General features: G+C 40.0%; 2 protein-coding genes across 5 annotated transcripts in view; one reads left to right on the top strand and one right to left on the bottom strand.

The window, feature by feature from the left end:
- The window catches only part of LOC26530471 (uncharacterized), a 47,619-nt gene that overhangs the window by 14,192 nt on the left and 8,443 nt on the right, over positions 1-24,984 (bottom strand). Inside the window, exons 7-11 of one of the 4 annotated variants that reach the window (XR_004304796.2) lie at positions 23,950-24,940; positions 23,036-23,248; positions 21,370-21,729; positions 21,122-21,248; positions 157-253 (exon numbers count right to left, since the gene is read on the bottom strand). The gene's annotated coding sequence lies outside the window, so the exon portion shown is untranslated. The remainder of the gene's footprint in view (positions 1-156; positions 254-21,121; positions 21,249-21,369; positions 21,730-23,035; positions 23,249-23,949; positions 24,941-24,984) is intronic. The other 3 variants (XR_011416674.1, XR_011416675.1, XR_004304797.2) reach the window with 3 other exon arrangements.
- Positions 6,209-24,937, top strand: Pvf2 (PDGF- and VEGF-related factor 2). Its single transcript, XM_002059158.4, has 4 exons — positions 6,209-7,218; positions 19,447-19,576; positions 24,264-24,729; positions 24,797-24,937. Exons 1-4 carry the CDS (start codon positions 6,769-6,771, stop codon positions 24,891-24,893), a joined length of 1,143 nt encoding a protein of 380 aa, XP_002059194.2. The 5' UTR covers positions 6,209-6,768; the 3' UTR covers positions 24,894-24,937.

The following is a 24,984-nucleotide window of genomic DNA, read 5'->3' as shown; positions in this document are numbered from 1 at the left end:
TGTATACTCAGTTTTCTTTGGTTTTTTTTTTTAAAAAACCTTTCTTGTGGAAAGTAAAATATATATCACATTTTATAAAGTTGACAAGCCCTTTTAGCACTTGTTAGTTAACTCTTAAATACAAGCTAATAATAAATTAAATTGTTTATATCTTACCTTAATAACATACCAAGTTGCTGATACTTTTAATCACAAGTAGATTTCACGTGTATTTCCACCTATTTTCCGCCATTGAAGATGAATTTGTTGAAATCTGTAAAAAAAAATAAATGTATTTATTAATTGGTTCAAGGGCCAAAAGTTTGTTTTAATTGAAAATTAACTTTTTTCATGCAAGATATGAAATTGAAATCGATCACACAATTTCAGCCGTTTTCCACGATTCTGCGTGGAACTCAAATTAATTATCAAGCATTCAAGGTATCTATCGTAACGAAAGTTAAGAGTGTTTGTGTTTCGGCTTTGGCTCAATTTGGAATTTGCATTTTGTTTACTTTTGCTGCCAGTTTTTGCATTGGCCGTTTTGTCTATTTCGGACCAAACATTTCTTGGCACCGTTTCTGGGCTGGTTTCTTTTTCGAGGCCCAGCTGTTGCCTGTTTTTATTTTCGCCTATTTGTTTTTGCATCCGTATCTGAATTGGGTTTTTGGCTTTATGTGCACAGCAATTTGTCTCTTGGCCAGGTTTTAATCCTCGCCCGCTTATCGCTTGACCAATGTGGCCAATAAATTTGAGACCCTCAACTGTTCCAGAGCCGATAATTTGTTTATGCTTGGCCCATTGACAATTTAATGGGCCAGTCGCAGCAGCTGCTGCTCCATTTTCCTATTCGCAGCAAAGTGAAAAGCGCGTCTCCGAGGAAAGTGCAAATCATGGCACTCACAATTTTCACACGTCTCAAAGATCACAAGTCCCATGGAATCCATGACAGCATTTAGTTGGTGTAAACAAATACATGACCCGGTGTGTGGGCGGGGCAGGGGGAAGGGGCGGGGGGACAGCGATATATCCACTTTCACTAATTGACAATTCTGTAGCTCAATCGGGAAAAAAAAACAAAAAAAAACCGCAGACACCGAACAGACAAACAAACGCAACAACATGGAACGTGCTTTCAATGGAACTGCAAGAAGTGCAGAGCGTGGATAGATAAATAAATAGTTGGTAGAGAAAGAGAGCGAGAGAGCGTGAAGAGAGAGAGAGAGAGGGTGAACTGCACTTGACGCCCCCACAAAAAACAAATAGAAAACTGGGTTAAGCGTCGACCTTATCGATATGCCCAAGTTGTTCCACAGATTAGAGAGAGAGAGAGACAAACTGAGCCGGAAAGTGTTCAAAAATGAATGGGACTTAAGTGATCCTAACTCAAAAGAGAACAGAAATATATTAAAATAAAAATTATGTGTTCTTTTAGAGATATAAATAAATAATTTAAATAATAGATGTTTCGTTATTAAAACGAATAATAAATATATGCATAGATAAAAACCAACTATCGATCAAGCCAAGGCACAAAAAAGTAGAATGTTTCTCCAAGAACTCCAAAAAAGTATTTATAATTATCTGTAACTTTATGAAACACAAAAATCTTTTCTAGATTTCGATTCCGAAGGTGTGATTAAACAAAAATACACATTCGAGTTGAAATCGATTCAAATTCACTCGAAATTACGAATTAAAAAACGAATCGACAACTAGAACAGGGCCATATATCAGTTATGAAACATATATCATTTTTTAGAAGGTATCTGATGAGATCTATTCATCCACATTGCTTGGCACATTCGACTCGCAATATTCTTCAGATTCCCGTATTCCCACGCAAGTGAATTGCATTTGGGACTAGACTCTGATTGAGCGTATGGCAACTTCACTTAGACTCCAACCCGACAGACATTCCACTGAAACACATACACACACACACACACACACACACACATGCATGCAGGCACAACAAATTGAAGCATTAAAAAAAAGTGATTTTCGGAGCAATCTGTGGAATGATCGAGCCTGAATTTGATGCTGTTGCAGGCGTGACTAATGCATAAAAGCATGTCAAACAATTAGGGGAAACACATTAATCAATGTAAGCCGGAGATCGCATAAAACGCCCAATAAACACACGATACGAGCTGTCAAAAGCGGCCTCCAATTATCGTCTCGCATGCGGAGAGAAAGAGAAAGACCCCAACAAAATGTCAAAATAAAAAAGTAAGCGAACTCCAGAAGCTGAAAAGGGGCAACTGGAAAAATGCGGGCATTATATTTTGGCTAGAAAATGGGTGAGGCAAAAATTACTTCTGGCTAGAAAATAAGGAGGTAAAAATTACTTCTGGCTAGAAAATGGGAGGGAAAATGACTTCTGGATAGAAAATGAAAGAGAGAAATTAATTCTGGCTAGAAAATAGGAGCGGGAAAAACAACTTTTTGCTAGAATTTGGGAGAGGAAAATAACCTCTACCTAGAAAATCGGAGAGGAAAATTACTTCTGGCTAGAAAATAGGAGCGGGAAAAACAACTTTTGGCTAGAATATGGGAGAGGAAAATAACCTCTAGCTAGAAAATGGGAGAGGAAAATTACTTCTGGCTAGAAATGGAAGAGAGAGAAATTACTTCTGCCTAGAACACGGGACAGGGAAAAAAGCGCCATAAGACCGAAGGCAAAAAATTGTTGTGTCTACACAAAATTGAGATGTTGCATGCAGCAGTTGTCTTTGGGGGTGCGGGGTGGGCGGGCGGAAAGCGGGAACCAAAGTTATTGGCGACGCATGCAAAATTTCCGCCTGTGGGCGTTGCTACCTATAAGTTGCCCAGAAGGGGGAGGAGAGCTGCTGCTTGCGGTGGGAGAGTTATGTCATATTACGAGCTGCATTTTTTTGGTCTACACAAAGACAGAAAACGAGAAGGAACAAAAGTTAGATTTACTTTGACGAAAATCTAATACACTTGCACACCTGTAGAAAATGCTACAATTATTATATACTATACATATATATAAATATATATATATATATATATATATATATATATATATAATCAATTCTCGACCGATTCTACCTACATGAAAAAGTAATATATTGCATGTGAGAGAAGTCAAACATATTATAAAAAGTTTTTGCTGGCTTTGCATATATGTGAAGAGCTTAATAAGACTTATTAAGTAGGAAATAGAAAGTAATAGGAAAGTTATAAATTGAGTAAAATAAAAATATATATATGTAAATATTTTAAAAATGAATTAAGAACTTGATTTATGTCAAATTACTCCTATGGCAGCTATATGCTATAGTCAAGCGATGTGGCAGACTCCGAAATCTGAACTGTCTGCATCACAAACAGATGCAATGCTGCAAAAGACAATCGGGCAAACGGCTGGATCCGGCTATAATTTGTCAGCAATTGATACTAGATATATTCTTGATCAATTGCTTAGTTAATATTTATACCAATTCCCTTCACAGTTAATATACCCCACACACAAGCGTAGTTAAAAGCGATGCGGACTGAACGCATTTTTGGTTGATTGCCTCGGTTCGCGCAAATGTCACGCCCACCACAAGTTATGAATCTATGGGAGCTGTGAGGGGGGAGGGGTGGGGGCTGGGAAGCGTTTGGTGTGGCGCAACAAAGTGTCAGAATTTTGTGGCTTGGTTAATTTAGCAGAGAAAAGGGTTCCCGACAGACAGATTGACTGGCAGCGTTGAGAGCTGTTGTCCATCAGCGCACACGCGACTCGACAGAGACAAAGAGACAGACAGACAGACAGACAGACAGACAGACAGACAGAGAGGGAGACAGGGAGACGGACATCATCTGCGTACGGATATTAGCTCGGGTGCCTCAACAGCCACTTGACAAGATCATTAATAAGATTTATGCGCTATTAGCCAAAGCAGCCAAAAGCCATAAATAAAATACGAGCAGAGCAGAACTTGCCGCGCGACTCGCAACTCGCGACTCGCCGCAGAATGAGGCGACAACAAACCCGTTGACAGATCCACGCCCCACTAACTGGCACCCATCTGGTGGATGGAACCACAGCTCCAGAGACACTCAGCCAAATCAATGACACCTCATATACAGATAGATGTATAGCTATATAGAGGGATGATTCCAGGGCCAGGCACAAAAGAATCTTAATACTTCAAGTTGCGGAAAAATCGATCAATATTTAGACAATTTTATATATAATATATATATATATAGATAGATATATAGATATAATTAATACCGTTATTATTATTATCAAAATTATTATTATTATCATTATTATTATTATTGTTATTATTATTATTATTGTTATTATTATTATCATTAATATTATCATTATTATTAATGTTATTATTGTTATTATTAATATTCTAATAGTTCTAATAGCCTAAGGGTCGGCACGACTTTTGCTTTTGCAAATACGTAAGCTACATGTAAATGAATACAATTTTATATCAAGAAATGAATTCTATAACTGATAAATTTATTGCCCGAGCAGTTGTTCTAAGCTTTTTTTTTCTGTGCATAATTACAAGCATATAATGTCAAGTATCGTATGTATCTATAATATGTATAGTATATATATATTTATATATATATGCGTATAGCCATGAACTGAAGCTGAGCGTTTTCAGTGGCAGCTGCTGAATAAGCGGATCTCAGGCTTATCTTTGATATTTGTAATTAGCCTTTAAATGTGAATTTAATAGCTATGGACTCTTCCAGTTCGCAGTAGCTACACATTGCTGCTATATATATTACTATATATATACATTTGCCAATTTCTATTTATAGAACTGATAACAAAGGGCATATGCTAGAAGAATGAATCATTTGTCGATTTTATTATCTTCTAATTAAAAATAGTTAATTATGCTTCAATTAAGATTTTTTAGACTTAAAACAGTTTTATATAAAACTTATTTTACTAGAAATTAACCCAGGAATTGCCAAGAATCACTTTCATTTAAAGTTTTCGTCTAACAATTTTTGATATCTTTGAAAATCCTTTAAATTCCCTGTATTTAGGGAAATTTATCTCTTAGCACAGAGTATGCGGGTAATAAATAAGTAGCATAAGTATAATTAACAAGTTGGTAACACGCATCTAGTTTATATTAATGCAAAAAGAAAAAAATAGGCGGTCTCAATTGAATAGTTGAGTGCGGCATTAATGGATTCTCGTGTGCGCAATGCATTCAAATGGCGTCTAAAGAGAGTGAGAGGAAAAGAGGGAAGAGAGATAGCCGCAAGCACATGTCAAACAACGAAGGCTGCGCACAGAGCTTGCAGCGCAGATTTGTGACTTTTCTAGTTGTTGTTGTTGCCGCCGCCTACCCCACATGCTAATCAGATTGCACAAATAAAAAGCAGCAGTGTTGCATGCGTATGCATGTGTGTGTGTCACGCATGTCGCCGGCGTTGCATATTTGCATAGCAAAATACTTGGAAGTCGTCTAAATAAATCACTTTAATTGTCGCCTTTAGATAAAGACAGCGACTGCGCCAGTGCGTGCGCTTTTATTAGGTGAAATGTCAGCGAGAGTGAGGAAGAGGGAGAGCGAGCGAACGGGTGAGATGAGATCAGCGTATCAATAACTATAAATAAATATGATGCCCTGCACAATTCGGGCGCACGTGAGTCATGCGCATTTGAGCGCCTGTTCTGCATTTGCATACAGTTACAAAAACAAGGCAAAGACCAAAAAAATGATTCACAGACACACGCACAGACACACACAGATACACTGGAAGACAGACTGGAAGAAAACGCAGCGCAAGTCCTAAGCTGCACATTTGAGCGCCAGCTCTGCATTTGCATACAATTAAAGAAGAAGACGAAACAGCACAAAGTAAAGCCGCAGTAGCCATAATTAACAATGATTCACGCACACAAAGACAGACCGACAGACAGACAGACAGACAGACAGACAAACTGGAAGAGAGCGCGAGTCCTCCGTTGCATTGACACCCCACTCTCAGCTGGAGCGCACGCCTACTGCCTACTGCCTACTAGCACAAGCGCACAAGCATGCTTGTGCTTAAACACACCGGCCCCCCACGCAACGCAGCGATCGTATGTAGCGCCAGCGAGAGAGAGCCACAGCGCAAGAGCGCGAGAGAGCTTTTGCTTTTGCTGCCGACTGCCAACTGCCAACTGCGACTGCTGTCTGTGTCCGGCTGCGGCTGCTGCTGCTGCCATTTGGGTGCCCTCAGATAGAAGAGAACTGCCGGCGCGTTCACATCGTTCACATTGCGGCGCGCTTGTCCCCGACTAACAAGTCAAATAATTAAATATTAATAAAAGTCTCTATTAAATTCACATTATTCGAAAGTGAAGTCAAGTGTGCGAAACTCGAGTGAAAATCGCAGAGGCTGTAAAAAAGTGATTAAGAAAATGTGAAAATATGCGATCGAGAAAATGAACGCATGGATCATAAAATATTTTTAGCATTCAGTTAAGTTTAACAAATGCCAAAAATTTGACAGCTGGTATAAATATAAATTAAAAGCAGACAGCAAATAAATTGCTTGTTTCAAAAATCATAATAAAAAAACCACTTGAGAATTGCAAGATCTGAGACAAAAAGCGAGGCGTGCGCCAAAAAAAAATATACAAAAATTACATCTGAAAATAAATAAAGCAACAAAATAAATGTGTAAAGAATTGGATAATTGAGACATTTGAAAAATGTTTTAGCCGAGCAACAGACACAAATAAAACATTGCCAGACTCCAGTCTAGAATCTCAGTTTAAATATATAAAAATATAAATTAATGAAAATGGGGAAAATGTGGCAGCTACTGCTGATCCTGTCCCAACTGCTGCTGCTGCTGCTCCTGAGCAGCGAACTTTACGCGGCGGAACCAGAACTGGAGCACAGGCAATCTCTGGCCAACAGGCTGAGCGATAACAGAAACGTTAACAGAAACGATAACAGAAACGTTAACAGAAACGATAACGATAACGAGAACGATGACGATGACGATTACTACACCGATAACGATAACGATAGCGCACACAATCGCGACTCTCTCCGCAGCGATATTAATTTAATCGATTATGCAACGCCCAGGCCCAGCAACTGGCCGAGATTCCCATCATCGCGCTCAGCTTCCACGGCAGCCACGCCTACGTACAGAGTGCGCGTGCCGCGCCATCCCCATGCCCATGCCCCCCGCTTGGACAACGATAATCACTTGGATGCCAGCGCCGCCTCTGATGAGGTGAGTTCCCATTTTGTCGCCGACAGCCGGCAGAGAGAGGTCGGCGAATTCTTCGTAGAACCCATAAAAAATCATCATGCTTATCTTTGGGTGCTCCCCTGTGTGTGTGTGTGTGTGTGTGTGCGTGTGTGTTTGGCTTTGTGTGTGGCTAAATATTTGCCAGAGTGCAGCGTACGGTGCGTGGGTCGCTATTAAAATATTTTGATTGCACTCAACACACGCATAGTTCCGACTCACGATAATTAATTCGATAACTGTGCCGCAGCGATTCCGCGGAACTGGTTCATGAGTAAACATGCATTTGGGGGAATTTGTAGTAAATAACAATCGGAAAAGATACAGCGCAAAGATACACATAAAAACTGGAACATTTGATCCAGAAAAAAACTCTAGTTGCTTTTCATTTCTCAAAGATACATTTGTATCTCATAAATTTGCAACACAAAGATACATTTGTATCCCAAAGATACTCTTTAAAACAAACGCAATTATTTCAAATATCTATAAACATATTTTGCACTAAATGCAAAAATTGTTTGGTTGCGCTGTATATCTTAAAGATACATTTGTATCTCTTTTGAAACACACTCAACAACTTCAAATATCTATAAACATATTTCACGCTAGATGCAAAAATAGTTTAGTAACCATTGTATCTCAAGTTGAAATTTGTATCTCAAAGATACATTTGTATCTCAAAGATACTTTTTAAAACTTCACATATTTTTTAACACCGATAAATTTATAAATTGTTTAGTCAGCATTGTGTCTCAAAGATACTTGTATTTTTAAAATCACAAAAATCTGAATTGTAAATACATGCAGCATATATTTGAGATAAATACCTCGATGTCGCTCCATTAATTAATTGAGCAACCCACTTGCGGTAAGGACAGACGCGGGGCGGGGGCGGGGACAGGTCCCTCTCAGTTTCTGTGCGTTAGAAGTGAATGCCTCACCTTGAACCTCGGCAACTGGCATGAATGGTCGAATGAGCGAATGCGCGAATAAACGAATGAACGCTACGTTTGAGTGTTGTGAGTGCTGTGACTAACCCTGAGCCTGAATCGTGTTGATCTTAAGCAGAGATTCCACTCGAACGTGGCCCACCCAGCAGCAGCAGCAGCAGGAGCTGGAGCACCTGGAGAAGAGTCAGTTATTCAATGCTGGAACGCCTGGCAATTATGAAACGTGTTGCGGCAGCAGCCAATTTGGTTAACAAGCCAATTTGGCTCATAAATTGCCGCTCGATCGCCGCGCTTTGAACCTGCCTCGAAGATCGCCACTCGAAGATCGCCACTCGATCGGTTTCACTTTCTGGCCTGTAATTGGGCCAAGCGGCCCGACACAAGGCGAGAGAACACAAAAACGAACCTGAAACTGAAACTGCAACTGACTTTGAACCTGTCTGAGCTCTGCTCTGCTCCCGCTGCATAACTGACAAGCGTCGATCAGTGACCATTTAGGGCGACGCTCTTCACTTTCCGTTATGGTGGCCCTTTAATTGACTCCCCATTGACTTGGCCTGGGATCAATTGCCTGGTCATATTGTCTCGCTTGTCGCCTCAATATGTAAATCAGCTTCAATCAAAGCGAATTCCCAACTGAACTGATCATTAGCTTTGTCTAATGATATGACAAATGACCAGCCGGGCACGTCAATTTGTTATTAATCATTAGGCGAATGCTCAGATACATTTGTTGGATTAAGAATAACTCAAGCCTGAATAGTTAAGATATTCATAAATGACTTGAAGTTGAGGAAGCGCAGCCCGAATTTGAATTGGAAAATGTAGTACTTCTTTTAATTACAAATAAATTTCTTCTTTTTACATAATTTCTATTTAACACAGATTTTAATGTAATCTCTGCTGATCGATTCATTGATTTAAGGGGTCGCAAATATGACTCATGCCGAAGTATTCAATTATACGCCATTATGAAGAATGCGTTAAGAGTTCCCTTTAAATTCCCTTTAATTCAGTTCAGATATATTTAGAGCGAATGTATAAAAAAGCCTAATAATTATGCACTACTTCATGGGGAAGCTTTTTGCAACGCTTAAGGCTTTGAGTATGAGTCACATCTTGAAAAACAGTTTAAATGTTAAATAATATATATAACTGGCCTGAATTAAGAGCCGAGTTTATGTGGCATGCAAAGTATCTCGAAGAAAATATAATAATAATAATAACAATTATAATATTATATAATTATTAAAGTTCAAAACTGTAGTATTGCTTATAGAAATACATAAAAATTAATAAAAATACATAAAAATTAATAGAATTGCATAATAATTAATTGAATTATATAAACATTAATAGATTTGCATAATAATTAATGATGAAACCAGAAGCTTAAAGGTTTCTATGCAAATTAGTTTGTGCCTTAGCAAGGTTTTCTAATGCAATGACAGAAGCTAGGTTCATATTCTATAATATAATTTTGATTTTCATTAAATAAAGCTGTTTCTGTTTCTGACAATGATAGATAATGGAACAAATATTGGCCTATTCTAGTGGAGAGCTATGTAATCAAGCAGACATTGCCCAAACTAGCTAATGGGATTGCAGGCCAATCTAGACGAGGTGAAGCCCAAGGTCGCGTGTCGGATCCTGGTCATATTTGAGTATATTTTATATGCAAACCTAAAACAAGCAGAGTTCACATAGGTTCTTGAAGAGATCACCTAGTCTCCTCTATCTGTCAAGAAACGAAAGCTTCAAGTTCTCAATCCGCGCAGTTTGACGCGGGGATTTCCTTTAGAAATCGATTATTAACGCTGTCAGAGGATGAATAGGGGCCAAGTATCTGCTTATTATTTGAGGCATGCCTCACGGATCCCAGCCGCCCCCCTCCTTATAATATATATGCTGCCAAGGCCAGCTGCTTAAGTCGAGAACTTATGAATTCACCTGTCAGCCAAGTGAGTTATGCCTGCCCCCCCAATCCCGCCTCCACATCCTTTGCTGACCCTTGGCAGGAATTTAATATGCGAATCGTTGTCCTTGTTGTTGTCCTCGTTGGCATTCAATCAGAGCACTTGTTTCGTTCCGCCAGCTTTATTATTGCTGTTTACTTTGCACGCATTCCGTTTGCATAACTGCCACAGCGCCAGAGTGCAATAAGACGCCTGGTCGAGACTGCACGACTAGCAGCTACCCTGTTGTAGGGTGAACATAAGCTAACACAATTTGGTTTGACTTAATAGAAACCAAGATAGATCCAATCAAGGATAAGCCCACATAAACTAACCCTACCCTGACTTTAGCTAACATAACCTCACTTAACCTAACATAACCTCACTTAACCTTACCTAACCTAACCTAACTATGCCGAACCTAACCTCATTTTTTCAAAAAATACTTTTTCAGATATAATCCTGCTTTAAAATTCTTTACATAATAACACTTATACTCATTTTTAAGCATAAATCATAAATAAGAAAAAGTTTTTAAATAAAAAATAGGTCAGAAAGGGAACTAATGTCAAATCTCATGGAAATGGCAAATGCTTGTGGCATACAAAAACCCCATCAAGAATATCCACTCTAGCTCCAAGTGTTGCTTAGATCAGAGAGGCCCCTGGACGCAATATATTGATGGGGTCTTCGACTGCCTGTCACATAGAAAGGCAACTCCGAAGCCTCTCCAATTTCAACCAATTCCAGGGTATACAATTGAGAGCAATGCGCGGCATGCGAAATGAAATGTTCTTGCATTCTGTAAAATATTATTTTGCTGTGAAATAATTGCACAATTCCTGGGATAATGCAAATATTGCCCCAATGAGCTATTAGTCAGAGGCTTAAATATCTTGGCCGATGTTGTGATCCCTCCGTAGGGTCATGCGGGCTATCTGTGGACTTTATGAGCTTTTTTTTTTTCAATGCCAAAGCGTTAAAGCTTATCGGCCGCTAGTCTCGGTTAGTCGGGGCTTGTCTGAGGGCCTCTCGTAGAGCTCGTAGCTGGAAGCTTTTCCACTCGACGTAGATCTTATAATCTAATACCGATTCCGCCAGTGGGTCAATAAAGAGACACACACAGATTCTCAGATGCCTCATAACTCATTTATAGTCAAGCACGTTTAATTAATCAATATGGAAGCTGCTCTCCGAACGGTCTCATAAAATTAAAATGTTAATTACCTCGTTTAACATATTTATTATTTAAATTGACACCGCGACCGGCTCGTTTCTCTCTGTCTGCAGCCACATTTAATTGAAATCTATTCAAAATCTATTGATTTCCAATTTGCACTCCGATCTCTTTTGAGGATTTCGCCATGCACACAGCGTGCATACCTTGGACCTCAATAAACAGACTTTGGTAGTTTTTTAATTTTAAATTTGATTTCATTATTTTGATATGAACGGAATATACATTGCGTTCGCAGTATTTTTCCCGTTTAATAATTCTTAATTTCATTTCATTTGAAAGGAAATATTGAAAGAAGAATATGTCAAATCTCCAAGCGAGATTATCTTTTATTTACTACGTTAACTATTCATTATATTAAATATTTTATTATTATTATATTAAATAATTTAATTAGTTAATTAGAGGGTATTCACATTGCCTGCTAGCTTGCTAGATTTTTTGTTTGTTTTGTCAGCTTCGAATTGAGTCTAAGAAATATAAATGAATTGCATGAAAAATGTTTAGGTAGAAGCCTATCAAGAGAACTTGGAGCATAAAAAGAACCAAATGAAGTTAAATTTAAACGAGAGCTGCAATTAAATATAAATTGCATATCAGTTACATATATGAGGCCCTTAAAGAAGCAGTTAATCCCAGAAGAGAAGCTTGAACTGGAGAGTGAGAAGAATTACGGGCATGATATTGCATAACTTATTATGGGCTCAATTCTGTTCCCACAGCTCATGCCAGTCGCATTTGGCGAATGGCATCGATTGCGGCATCGATTTTTGTGATCTGTCTGCCCAATTCTTGGCAGCCGACCAATTCCAGCGGACACTAATTGTAAGCTCTTAAGCCGAAGACACATTAAAGTTGGGCCACCGGCTGCTCCTCCTCTGGAGGCCAAAAATCTTTCAAAAATATTACCTTGATTTATTGGCATTATTTATTTACTATTGCGCTAGGCCAGTGCCAGCCAGCTAGGCTAATGACAGGCAAATCGGCTTATGACATAATGGCACTGGCACACACACACACACACACACATATGTATATACACAAATATATAGACGTATATGTGTCTATATTTTGGGTTATATACAATCCGGGCGTGATTTATAGGCCAGCCGAAAATGCGGAAGCCTTTAATTTATATGGCAAATCTATAAAGTTTTATATTATTAATAAATGCACGTCTTGTTTCGCGGCTAATGAACGAGGAAAACCCCAAAAAACTAAATAATAAATATTAAAAAAAAAAAAAAACAAAAAACAAAAACCAAATGTAGGGGAACTGAGGAAACGGCAACTGTCGAGCCAAAATAAATGAAAAATAATAACAAAAAAAGTGTCTCTGGCACAATATAAATTAAGTGTTTGCCGTCGAAAGTTGTTGGCATTTTGGGAAAATCTTTTTCGACTGCTGCCGCTCCTAATTTGCTGGCCCGGACTGTTTGCTGGCCGCAATTTGATTGATAGTCGCCTGGCTGGCCATTAAAACTGGTGCGCCAAGAGTCGCGCAATTAAAAAGCGCCCAGAAGCAAATGAGTGCAACAAATTAGACGATGACTACATACTCTACATTTACAGGGTATATATGTGTATAGAGTAAAATATCTGTTGAATTTTATGGGGAGTTTCACCGATTTATAGAGACTTTTCAGGCTCGCTAATCATTTGAATTGAGATATCACAATTATAATAAAAACAAAACCCATTTTTCTAAAAGCGTTACAAGCTGTTTCACATTGCTGTTCTACCCATGTTTCTACTCTCAAACAGAACAAATTCAAACAAATTGCAAAAGTCAATTTGCGCAAAGACCGTTTCCCAACACACACACACACACACACACACACACGCACATACAGTCAATCTCTTATGCAATCTCGATCGCGATCTCAGCGTGTTACTGCGTGTTGTGTGGGCGTTGCAATTAGAAGAGCTGCGTCATGTTCTTCCACAGCACAGTTCGACGTTTCGACGGGGCAATCACTCAATTCGATCGCAACGTAACTGCAACAGAGTGTGTGCAACTGTGTGTGTGTGTGTGTGTATCAGTTCATCAGCTGCGTGTGCTTCGGGGCCACATTTCCGGCATCTTTATAATGTTGCCCAGTGCAGCCCATCTACTCTAGCAACATGTTGCGGCAACATGTTCGTTTAGGCTTAATTGGATGCGCCTCAAGCAGTTCTCAGGCAGCCTGGCAGCCTGGCAACATGGGAACAGTTGTCATTATCGTCGTCATTCGCTGTCATTGACATTGGCCGCTGTTGCCATTTATGGCCCACAGGCGGCGCTTTTGTGCCAACGTTCGCTTTCTTCGACGCAACCCCCTGCCCCCTTCATCCAACATCGCTTTCCGCTTTCGTTTTTGCCAAGGCAAAACAAATAAAATTGTCATAATAAACAGAGCAGAAGAAGCAGATGGACAGGGGGTGAGGGGGGGGATGGACGGCATCCATTTCCATTCGCTCGTTAAAATTAAAAATGCATTTTTACGCACTCGCCCAAAGGCCGCGCTTGCAAAATTTTCCACAATTTTCCACGCACAGAGAGCAAAACTGTGTTCAAATTGTAATTTCTTGCAATTAAGTTATAAAAAAAAAGTGTCTATATACATATGTAGATGAAAATGCAAAAATTGTTAAATTTTTACTTTTCTTTAATTACTTAAGTTTTATGGCGAGTGCCACAAAAGCAACAAAAACAACTGCAACAACTGCAACAACAACAACAACTTTTTTCTGCTGCCAACCAGTCCACAGTCTAATTGGCACTTTTATGTCAAAAATGAAACAAGCTGCAAAAAAAAAAAAAAACAGCAGAAACAGAAACAATTTATAAGCATTTCACATTACGCATTCGCCATGTGGCACGAACAGTCTCCCCCACCCCCTCCTCTACCACTCTCTCTCTCGTCTGGGCCATGTTTACAATTTCTAAATGAATATATTGAAGGCGAAATGTTTTCCAAAACGTTGCGCTTTTCTATGCCCAGCTTTTAGCCAGATTGCAACATTTTTCCGTTTGGCACAAAGAAGTCGAAAACACAATTGAGGAACTCACGCAAAGAGCAAGAAGAAGAAGGGAGAAGAACGCAATCAACTGCGCCGCACTCTAAATGCTCTACGAACAAAAAAAAAATACAGACAAAAACATTCACGCTTCCCTTTACACAGAAATGCACAGAAATATACACAGTATCTATAAGAAAAGCATTCTTAATGAACTTCGTTGTTTGTCGTCCGATCTTGATGAAATTTTCAGCTCTCCAAATGTGGCAGGTAAATGGATGCATATACCTAAGCGCAAGTTCCTTCATTTCAAATAAATAATAAAAAAAAAAACATTTTAAAGAAGGCAAATACTTTTCATATATGTTTACTACACGAGTAGCTACAAAACTCATTTGATATATCTATCTCTCATAAGCGCCGAGCTATGCTCGATATTTATAGACATTATGAAGGATGAGGAGGTATCGAAGAGGTAGAGAAGAATATATTGCAAATTTTAAGATTTTCAACATTTACAGGGTATTAAAAGCATTCATATACATATATGCCTTGCATACGGCATGCTGCCTTCGAAAATTGCAATTCATTTTTCACTAGCTCATAATTAGGAAAGTCTTTCGGGCTCGAAATATTCTCTGAATATACGTACAAGAAAAACATGAATGTACATAAGCACACACACACACACTCGCACACACTCGCACGCACACACACACACACACATGTTTTTGGCCCGTTTGTTGTGCTCGCTTTCGTCTAAACAAATATTGGGCCGACTTTTGTGTTTATTTGCACAGTTGGCGGCGAATTTGCCGCTTTAGTGACTCGCCCCTTGGCAGTAGTAGGCGGGGGCAGCTGCGAGGGGAGGCAGCTACTGTTTTCAGTCTGCAAGCCACGCCCCCGCGCCCTCAGCTTGACCAGAGGGCGCAGGCGAACTCCTGGCCGAAGCCGAGCAGGCTCATAAAAATGAGAACAATCCGAAGCTGAGGCTATTTGCATTTGGCTCATAACTCTTTTGATTGCAAATAAACCCGGGGACGGGCTTTTATTCAGGCCCTGTTGTTGTTGTTGTTGTTTGTTACCTTCTGGCCGTGGCTCATAAAAAGGCCAGACGCAAGTCACACCCACGCCAGGAATCCAGCTGAGGGCATCCTTCAAAGCGCGGGGGCACACACAGAATGATAGAGAGGCACAGGGTAGACAGAGGGGGGCGGGGGGATAGAGGGGAACCTTTGGCATATGCAAATGAAGTTTGTTTTTATTGTTTGGCAGCGCAGAATAAGAACTGCCTTTTTCGAACAGTGTCAACCGGCAGACACTTAATGGGTTTTTTCATCTGCCAGACGCGCTTGGACAAGCCGAGGCGGGAGAGGCAAACGGGGCAGTCGGGGGTTTCGGAATGGGCCTGTCATGGCTGAGCATGCGTAATGAAGCTTAAGTAGAACTGGTTATAAAAACAGCCGAAGCGCATAAAACAACATGAAAAGGTGTTGCACGATGAGCTCTGCTGCCAGAAGCTTAACGAACCGAAGGAGCTGCGACCACAAGAAATGAGCTGCAGCTGAAGCTGGAGATGAGCTAAGTACTCCAGTGTGCTCCACAAAAGGTGTCCGGAACACAAAAGATGTCCAAAACAGCCGCCCAATGCGCGGCAAGTGTGTGCTGAGCCAGCACGTTATGAGAATTGCAGAGAAAGACTGTCTCAGCTAACAATTGCCAGAGAATGTTAGGTCAGCAACTGAGTGGGCATCATTTGTAGAGGCATCAATTGATGCAGAGATAGGTTATGAATGAGAAGGTTTAAAAATACTTTTTTTTTGGCTGGGACAAAATTGCCAGAACCTAGTTGAGGTCTTTCAGATCGAAGGTTGAGCAGAGATTTGTAATTCAATTAACTGAGTTGCAGAAATACAGATTCGAAATATATTATTATATATATTAATAAATATTTTGAAAACGTTTCCCATCCCACATTAAATATATCCAACATATATATGATATATGTCTGCTTAAGTTTTAAATCTTTGTCTTCTTTTTTAGGTTTCTCATTGAATTCGTTTTGTCTCGCAAAAAATCTTAAGTTCGAGCATTTTAAAATTTTTTTTTTGCATGTCGAGAGTAAAAGCAAATGTTTGCGCCTCTGATAAAAATGGGTTTTCTTTACAAAAGTAAAATTCAGCATGTGAAAAGAGCTCAAAGAAAAACCGCGAACGGGCGTCTTCCGCGCAGGGTAAACTACCTACCCCCCCCCCCCTCCCACACACGCACATACTCGCACAATTGGGCACCTGTACACACACACACACACACACACACACACACTAAAGCCATCGCATTACCATTTACCAGGATGTTGACCATTTCAGTTAACGCCTTGCCGTGTGGCTTATGCGATACATGTCCTTGCCTCGAGCTCCATTTTTCTTACATGCACACTTCATTTATTACCCCAACTGGCACCCCCTACCCCGCCCCCCTTTACAGACCCCTTTATTGCTTGGTATTATATGTCAGTTATATGCATGTCGTTAGTTTTCATGAGACTCGGGTCCAGCTTGCAAGCAGCGTGTCCTTTGCTGAAAATCAATATCTGAGTGCAAAAATTGTTCCAGTTGCTGATTCATTTTTTTTTTTCTTTTTGTTGCCCATTTTTTATATATTTTGCTGCTCTTTGAGCTGTAAGTGATAGCATTTTGCCTGCTTACAGGTGTTGCATTTAAATGTTCACATCTGACAAATACCCTGTAAACCATTTTAAACAAAGTGTCAAGAAAATAGAAGGAGCTTGTATGGGATTGCATATTAGCTAGTATATACCCTGTTAATTTTATAGCTATCGATTAGTAAACACCGAAGTTATATCACTTCACAGTTGTTGTACGCTGTGAAATACCCTGTAAGCCAATTCAAAATAGATATGTGTCAAGTAGATAGAGGAAACTTGTATCTGCTTGTATTAAGTGTCTTGGACTCTGATTTTTGATATATAAAATTGCATAGCCGCTAGTAAATACCCTGTAAAATGTATAACTATCGGTTGGTCAGAACCAAAGTTATCGCACTTCACAGCCGTTTACAGGGTAGCGCCACGTCGAGCAGCGGCAACAATCGATAAGGCATTGTTTTCTGCGGCCTACCAATGCAATTTCGTACACCTTTGTGGCGCGTGTTAAAAATCTGTTAAATCACAAATTGTTGCGTAAAACATGCCGCACACTCTCACGCACACACGCACACACACACACACACACACACACACAGATGCACACAGTTACACACATACGTACAAAATACACAGCATAAATCATATGCATAAATTCAATTAAATTTTTCTCCTCAACACACACACACACACACAAACAGACGCACACACAGCGTGACGTTGTATATAATTTTTGGGGCGCGTCAATCGCAGGATAAACGCTTTAAAAGGTGAGGGGGGGTAACATATTGTAAATAATCTTTAAATTGCTTAAATTGTTAAAGTTTAAAATCGAACTGTTTCATATTTAATAATAGATTCCCAGCGGCTCACAGCTGCATAAATAAACTTCGCATATCAAAACTTCAATGCAATTAGTCGAAAATATTGCAAAATTGAATATAAACAATTGAACAACAGCCTCAAAACATTTGAAACGGACTGCAAAAGAGTGTGAACGGGCTTTCGATTATATATTATATGTGCTCAAATTCAAATTTTTATACGAAAATTCAATTATTGAACTATTATTACAATGGGAAGCATGAAAAAGTAGAAGTTACCCGGCGTTGACCGGTTCGAATGCATAAAGCTGACATTGCAGTAGATGCCAAGATTGTCTACTTCACAAGATTCACAACGTACCCTCTCTTCTCTTGCCCTTTACAAAATTGTAGCTTTTATATTCAAGGGGGTTCGATCCCTTAATTTAGTGTGTCGAAATGTTACTGATTGTTCCTGGCCGACGAAGAGCTAACAGATAGGCATAATTATATGGACTCAGTTGTTAACTATAAAATTCTTTATATATCTCTACAAAAAAACTGCTAATCTTGATTAATATTCTCAACTCAAATATTTACCCACAACCCACTCAACCTAACCTAGCCCAACTGAATAGCTTTAACCAGTTGCACAGTTCATAAATCTGCGTCTTTAGATGGCATTTTAAATGAGTTGTTTGCTTGGCTACAAATGAAATGAATAATACTTTTTGGCCAATATATCAACTCTTTGTGGGGCTTTGAATCCATTTGGAAATTACAGCACAAAGCAGTTTGATTTATTTTTCCCCGAAAATATATATATATATATTTCGGTCTCTTGAGTGGCAAAGCATCATCGTCTGATCTATTGAATAACAAAATACTCTCGCATGTATTTCTGTTGCGGTTGCATCGTTTTTTTTTTTTTTGCTTTTCAATAAATATCCGCAAAATTGTAAATGTTTCATGTTGATTTCATGTTCCCAAACATATGGAAATAGTGCAATAATAATGAAAGCCGCGACCAGAAATCCAATAAATCGAAAGAAAAAATCGATTCAATGAGCAAAGCGACTGTGAGATGCCCTGTAAAGCAGGCAGGGCTTGGGTTGAGAGGGAAGAAAGCTGACACCATTTTGTGTAAACTGAGGCTGATTGATTGATTGACTGACTGATTGATTGAATGACTGCCCCATTGATTGATTGACTATCTTTAGTTATCACGAGATGCACTCCAAAAAACTTTTCACTTGGCCCTAAAAATTCACGCTTCTAGATGAAAATGATATATAAAGGCACACCATTATTTTCACACTACAATGAAATGTATGCACAAACCAATATAGCCCGCCACAACACACTGTGTGTAGGGTATGACTTATATGAATGTACATGCTTTATAACTTTACGCGGTCAGGCCATGGAAACTGCAAGAGGGAAAAAAAACCAAGTGGGCTGGGAGACAGCGCGGTGCCAACCCTAAGTGGCATATGCAACATATTTCGATTCCAACTACTGTCGGAGTCGCATTTCAATTTGAATTTTCATATTCTCCATCGCACACATAGACATTAACACATTCCCTCACGCATTGCAGGCGGGCTATCAATCGGATCAGGTGCCCGGCGTGCTGACCGCCCAGAAACAGAAGGAAGTGGGCAGCCCAGAAAGTGTGCAGAGCAGTCATTCTCAATACATGATGCAGAAGGACGAATCGCAGTTTCTGAGTAAGTACACGATATATTCCTAGGCGCCAGCCAACTAACCATATCGACTCCATATATATATATATATAGCGGGGCATCGTTGTAATTGTTCCGGAAATAGAGCAGGCGCCGCGGGCGCAAGATCATCACGTTCTGGCCATAAAAAATGTGCTAAACAGCATGCAAAAACTTTGCTGGCATTCCATTTGAGCTAAACACAATGTCGGAATCAGCATCTTCTTCTATTTTATGGCCATGTCTGGGGCCTTCTGCTGGACTCTGTCTGGGTCTTGGCACGTGACTGGAGGAAGCTGTAGCTGATGAAAGACTGCCAGGCATTGCCGTAGGGCTGGCTGTCAAATCCAGTTAAGGCAGCAAAATAAATAAATAAATACAAAACGAGACACTTTCTAAATGGCCATTGGAACGCACCGAAAGAAGTCGAGCCGAGAAACTGGCTTCCTCTTTCTTACTTTGTTCATGCCTCAATCCCAAAAACCTAACCAAATGCCAGACATTTTCTCTGCCATCTCTCGCTCTCCCTCTCTCACTCGATGCCCACCATCTCTTGCTCTGCACTTTCGTTGCAATTAAAACAAGTTAACTTGTCAACGTGGTTTAGTTGTCTTCTTTTTCTACTACTCTACGCGATGCTCTTACTCTAACTATTTCCCAATAGAGTACATATTAATGGGTATCTCTTGCCCCCAAAAATATTCTTTTAACTTTTTCAAAGAGCTTTCATTTTGACGTAAGTATTTGCTGAACTATTTGCTGGAGTATTTGTAGAATAATTAACTTTTGGTCTTCACCTATTTGTCGCTTGATATATTGAGCATGACATTTTGGGAACGAGCTCCCGTAAAGATAAAATATGTTTTTAAGTCTTAGAATCGGTTTTAGGGGAATTTGTTTCAAACACAGACTTATACTTCCAACAGAACGTGTTACAGTTCCTTAATTTAACTAAATCATGTGCTTGTCTTTTAAAAATTAGTTTCGCGTTAAAATTTCAGACTTAAAAGGGCGAAGTAGAATAATATATATTAAATAATATAGAATATATTATAGATACAAAATCCTGAACTATATTTATTAATTGCTCCCATATTTATTTGTCAAGCAAGTTAATGTTGTAGAAATCATTTTAAATGCAGAAAGTGTATTTAATATTCGTACTTCACTTGTTGCTGCTGTTGCGGCTGTGGTATTTTAGACTTGTGCTGATCTTACCAATTACTTCATTAAAAGCCCGCGACTATCGGGTATGCAAGCGGCTGCAACAACAACATCAGCAGCAACAACAACATCAGCAACAACAACAACTACATCTACAACAACAACATTTGCTCATTGACAATGAAATGTGAGCTCATCGCGTGTATCTTTTACGTTGCCACTTCCATTCGGCCGGAAAATTGCCGTTTAAAGCGCGTGAAAATTGTATTTTTTTTTTTTGGTTTCTTGGTAAGACCTTATGCCCATTAAAAATGTTTAAGAGCGGGTATATTAGATTTGAGCGGGCAGTATAAATATAAGTATAATTTAAAAAAAAGCTGTACTTACCCCATCCTGCATGTTCATAATGAATGAAACTTCCGCAGTTCTGAAAAGTCTAGTTCCAAGTCCATTTCTTTGTCTAAAACTGTTTCATTTTTGATACACGTTTTCCTTTGACTACTATTTTTGTCATCTGAAAATTATACAACAAAATTAAGTGTTAAAAAGAAAAGTCATCAGGGTATTCTATATTAGGTTGGGGTGGGGAGAATTTGAAAAGTCTAATTTACAGGGCATCTGCTAGTCGAGCATACCTGATTGGTTTGTTTGCTGTTAACCGTTAAGCGCGTGTGGACAGCAGCAAATGAAAGTGTGTCACTAAGCCTGGGAAATTGTTAACTGATATGCCTCGATGTTGTTGTTGCTGTTGTTGCTGGGGCTGGGGCTGGGGCTGGACTTGCCGGCAACTCTTGTAAATGCGTAATGATGCAACAATTTTCTTATCACATTTTTGTTGTCATTGACAGCGAATAAGTTGAAAGTCGACTCCCGGCTTCGACGTTGGCCTCGACTCCGTCTCTGGGTCCCCTCTCCGGCTACGTCTTTTGCCCCGTCTCCGTCTCCAGCTTCAGCTCCAGCTCCGACGTTGGCTTTTGGCTGCCTCCGATCGATTCCTATAAATTGACTCCTGTTTATTGGCATTTGCCAAGCGACATGTGTTTGTTTATAAACCGTTATCACAAATGTTTGCTCAATGTTGTTGTTGTTGTTGTTGTTGTTGCTTATTCAATTATTGTGCAAGCAATTTTCATATGCTACTCCATGGCATTGGCATGCCTTGGAATGCCAAGCCTAACTATCTATCCATCCTGCTATCTATGTATCTATCCAGCTATCCATCTGCTTCTTTGATTTATGCTGTGTGACTTGTGGCAGATGCTTCATGGAATTAATACCAATTAAGAGTAAAATAGGCAAAATATTTGTTGAAATATGCTGTCTTCGAACGGATTCCTCTCGCACTCCTCTTCTCTCCAAATGCAAAAAAACATATTAATAATAATATTCTACACACAGCACTTCACAAATGCACATCTATTTGTACACATATCACAGTATTTGCAGTAGGCAATAATTTATTGAATGTCACAGCCTTCAATAATCATATTTTTTTATTTACATTCAATTCAAAGTAGTTTTTAATTGACTTATCGCGCGCGTTTTTCGCGCGTTTTTCGCTGCAGTTCAGTCAACTTAATTAAAGCTCGCCGTTGCACTTCTCAATGCCATTTTGCGTATGTATTTGTGTCAGTATATATATGTGTGTAATCTATTAAATGAATCAGCGGGAAATCACAATGATAGCGTTTTGCTGGCGTTTTCAGACGCACGCGTTTTTTCGCTGTCTTTTATTTTGGATACACTTGTCGCGACCTTCTTAATTATGTCATTCATTATGTCATTCTGTTTGTTCCGATGAAGCACAACATCCTGCTCGAAAGGCTCAAATTGAGCACATATTATTAGTTATTAATATACCCTTAAAAAAAATATATCCAGACCCATAAAGTACTTATATATTGTAGATCAGCATCAACAGCCAACAAAATTGTATCTATCTATATTATAAAGGGTTTATGGAAAGAATCAGTCGGAAAATATTCGCTTTTTCAAGAAATTTTCGTCAAATGGACTGCACTTACTGAGTGCATATATTAAGCGATATATTCAGTTGGCCAATTATTATTTCTAGGACATATATCTGATCCCCATATTACTTAGCTGTCATAGCAACGATTGTCCAATAAGAATATTGTAAGGACAAGATATCTTATTAATTGATAAACTACAACGTGTTTTTTTAGCTTACATTCTGGCATCAACAATATCAAAACTTATTTCTTAAAAAAAACTATTCAAAAACAAAATATTTGCCAGATATGTGGCAAGGCTGAGAAGACAATGCATTATTAGACTCACCTGGGATTCGAGCCGGAATCCTTTAGTTGTCTGTTCTGCTTCCTTGCCTTGATTTGTTTCAGCGTCAGGGTATTTACTATTCGGTGCACGCAACTCCTTTCTTTTTTGTTTGTTGTAACTTTTTTATTGATCAGCAGCAGCTTTGCACCTTTATTGCCCGAACGTTGCTTACATTAAATGTTGTTGTTGTTGTCCCTTTCGTTGCTGTTGCTGCTGTCGCCAGAAGCAATAAAAAAGTAAAAAAAAGGAAACGCAAAAATTTTAGCGTACGCAGTTTTTATACCGCAGTCGTTATCAGAGCTGTCCCCGTTGTTGTTGTTTCTGCTGCTGCTGCTGCTGTCTGTTGCAGATGCCTACAAAACTGCACCCAATAAAGTCATAAAGTTGCAAAAGCAAACAAATCAACCAGATGTAAACACAAAGTGAACCACCCCCTGCGCCCACCCACGGAGCACAGAGGCAGAAGCCACTCTCTGAAATCCAGAATCACAATCAGAACGAGAATCAGATCGAGCAACTGCCATTTGGACACTCACTGGAATAAATGTGCATGTGTACGCATATGTGTACGCATGCACACATGAAGACGTGCAGACATGCACATATATGTACACATGCACACATGTAGACTTGCGCTCATGCAAGCATTCACACATGCAAGCATGCACACATGCAGACATGCACGCATGCAGACATCCACACATACAGACATGCACACATGCAGACATGCACACATGCGTATGTCATAAACGCCGCACGATTGAATCATCAACTTGGCAGACAACACGGCAACAGCCTCAGTCTCAGCCCTGCCCCATCAAATGCCACTATGCCACCAAGCTCCATGAATTATTCAGTGTGCCCAATTTGTTATTGCCCCACAGCTTCGCAGCAGCTGCTGCCTTTGAACTTACCTCCCGCCATTTGTTGTAGGTGAAGTCCCTCGCAAATTGCGGCAGTTAACCGTGACCGTGGCATGTTGCATGCAACGCCCACATAAAGTCATTAGTCGGCCATAAAATGCGACTGCAACTGAATTCCGTATGCCTCCAAGTAGATATAGATACAAACGCTGTGTTGGTCATCAATAAGGATGTGGGGATATCAAATAATGGTGGCAACTGGACTTAATTTAATTAAGCCGCGAACAGGAGCTCAGATCGAGAGTCCTTTTAAATCCCATTTCTTCCATTAATTAAGCACTGTTCCCATTTGGTCCTTTTTGCAGGACATTTGGCTAACAAGAATTTGGAAAGCATCGCGAACGAACCGCTCTGCAAATTGCCGCAGCCGCGCGTCATCAGGATGGACTTCGAAACGTCGAAGACATATCGGCCGCATGTCGCGGTGCTGCATCGTTGCGATGAGAACAGCAGCTGCTGCCCCACCAAGACGGTGTGGACGGCCAAGAACACGACGATTGTCGAGAAGGTCTTCTGGGTGCGCTCGGTGGGCATTCCGAACTCCCATCCGAGGATAATATCGCTGACTAACCACACCGAATGCCATTGCATCAGTCGGGCCGCCCAGCGGCGCAAGCGCAGTTCCCAGTGCCAGTGTCCCAAGCACTTCATCAACTTTGGCGTCCAACAGGGCGGCGCCCCAAGCAGCTGCCGCTGCGACTGCCACCTGAGCCACACGACCTGCCAGCGCATGAAGAACGGCGACGAGGGATTCGCCGTCTCCGAGCTCAGGTTAGTCCCAGCGAATTACTTTCCAGCCAAGCAAAGTAACCAAAGCCTAATCCTGCCTCCACTTTAGATGCATCCGCAGCAACGCGTGCAGTCCGCCCGTCTGCAACTACGGCCTCTTCAACACAACAATTGGACGCTGTCCGCGCCAGCTAGGCTTCGGCTAAGCCACGCCCCGTTGGCAGCTGCTGTCCTTCAGTCCAGCAAACCAGAACTGTGTATACATTTAACTATTACCACGTACATACATATACTACA

This window comes from Drosophila virilis, chromosome 4 (assembly GCF_030788295.1).
Source record: "Drosophila virilis strain 15010-1051.87 chromosome 4, Dvir_AGI_RSII-ME, whole genome shotgun sequence".
NCBI classification, from domain to species: domain Eukaryota; kingdom Metazoa; phylum Arthropoda; class Insecta; order Diptera; family Drosophilidae; genus Drosophila; species Drosophila virilis.
Note: the sequence above shows the minus strand (reverse complement) of the source record. Positions and strands in the feature narration are given on the sequence as shown.

Excerpts from the sequence above, each read along its gene's own strand:
- Pvf2 (XM_002059158.4), top strand. The coding sequence starts at position 6,769 with ATGAAAATGGGGAAAATGTGGCAGCTACTGCTGATCCTGTCCCAACTG. Across the intron at positions 7,219-19,446 it reads CCAGCGCCGCCTCTGATGAG|GCGGGCTATCAATCGGATCA; the intron begins GTGAGTTCCCAT and ends CACGCATTGCAG. Across the intron at positions 24,730-24,796 it reads TTCGCCGTCTCCGAGCTCAG|ATGCATCCGCAGCAACGCGT; the intron begins GTTAGTCCCAGC and ends CCTCCACTTTAG.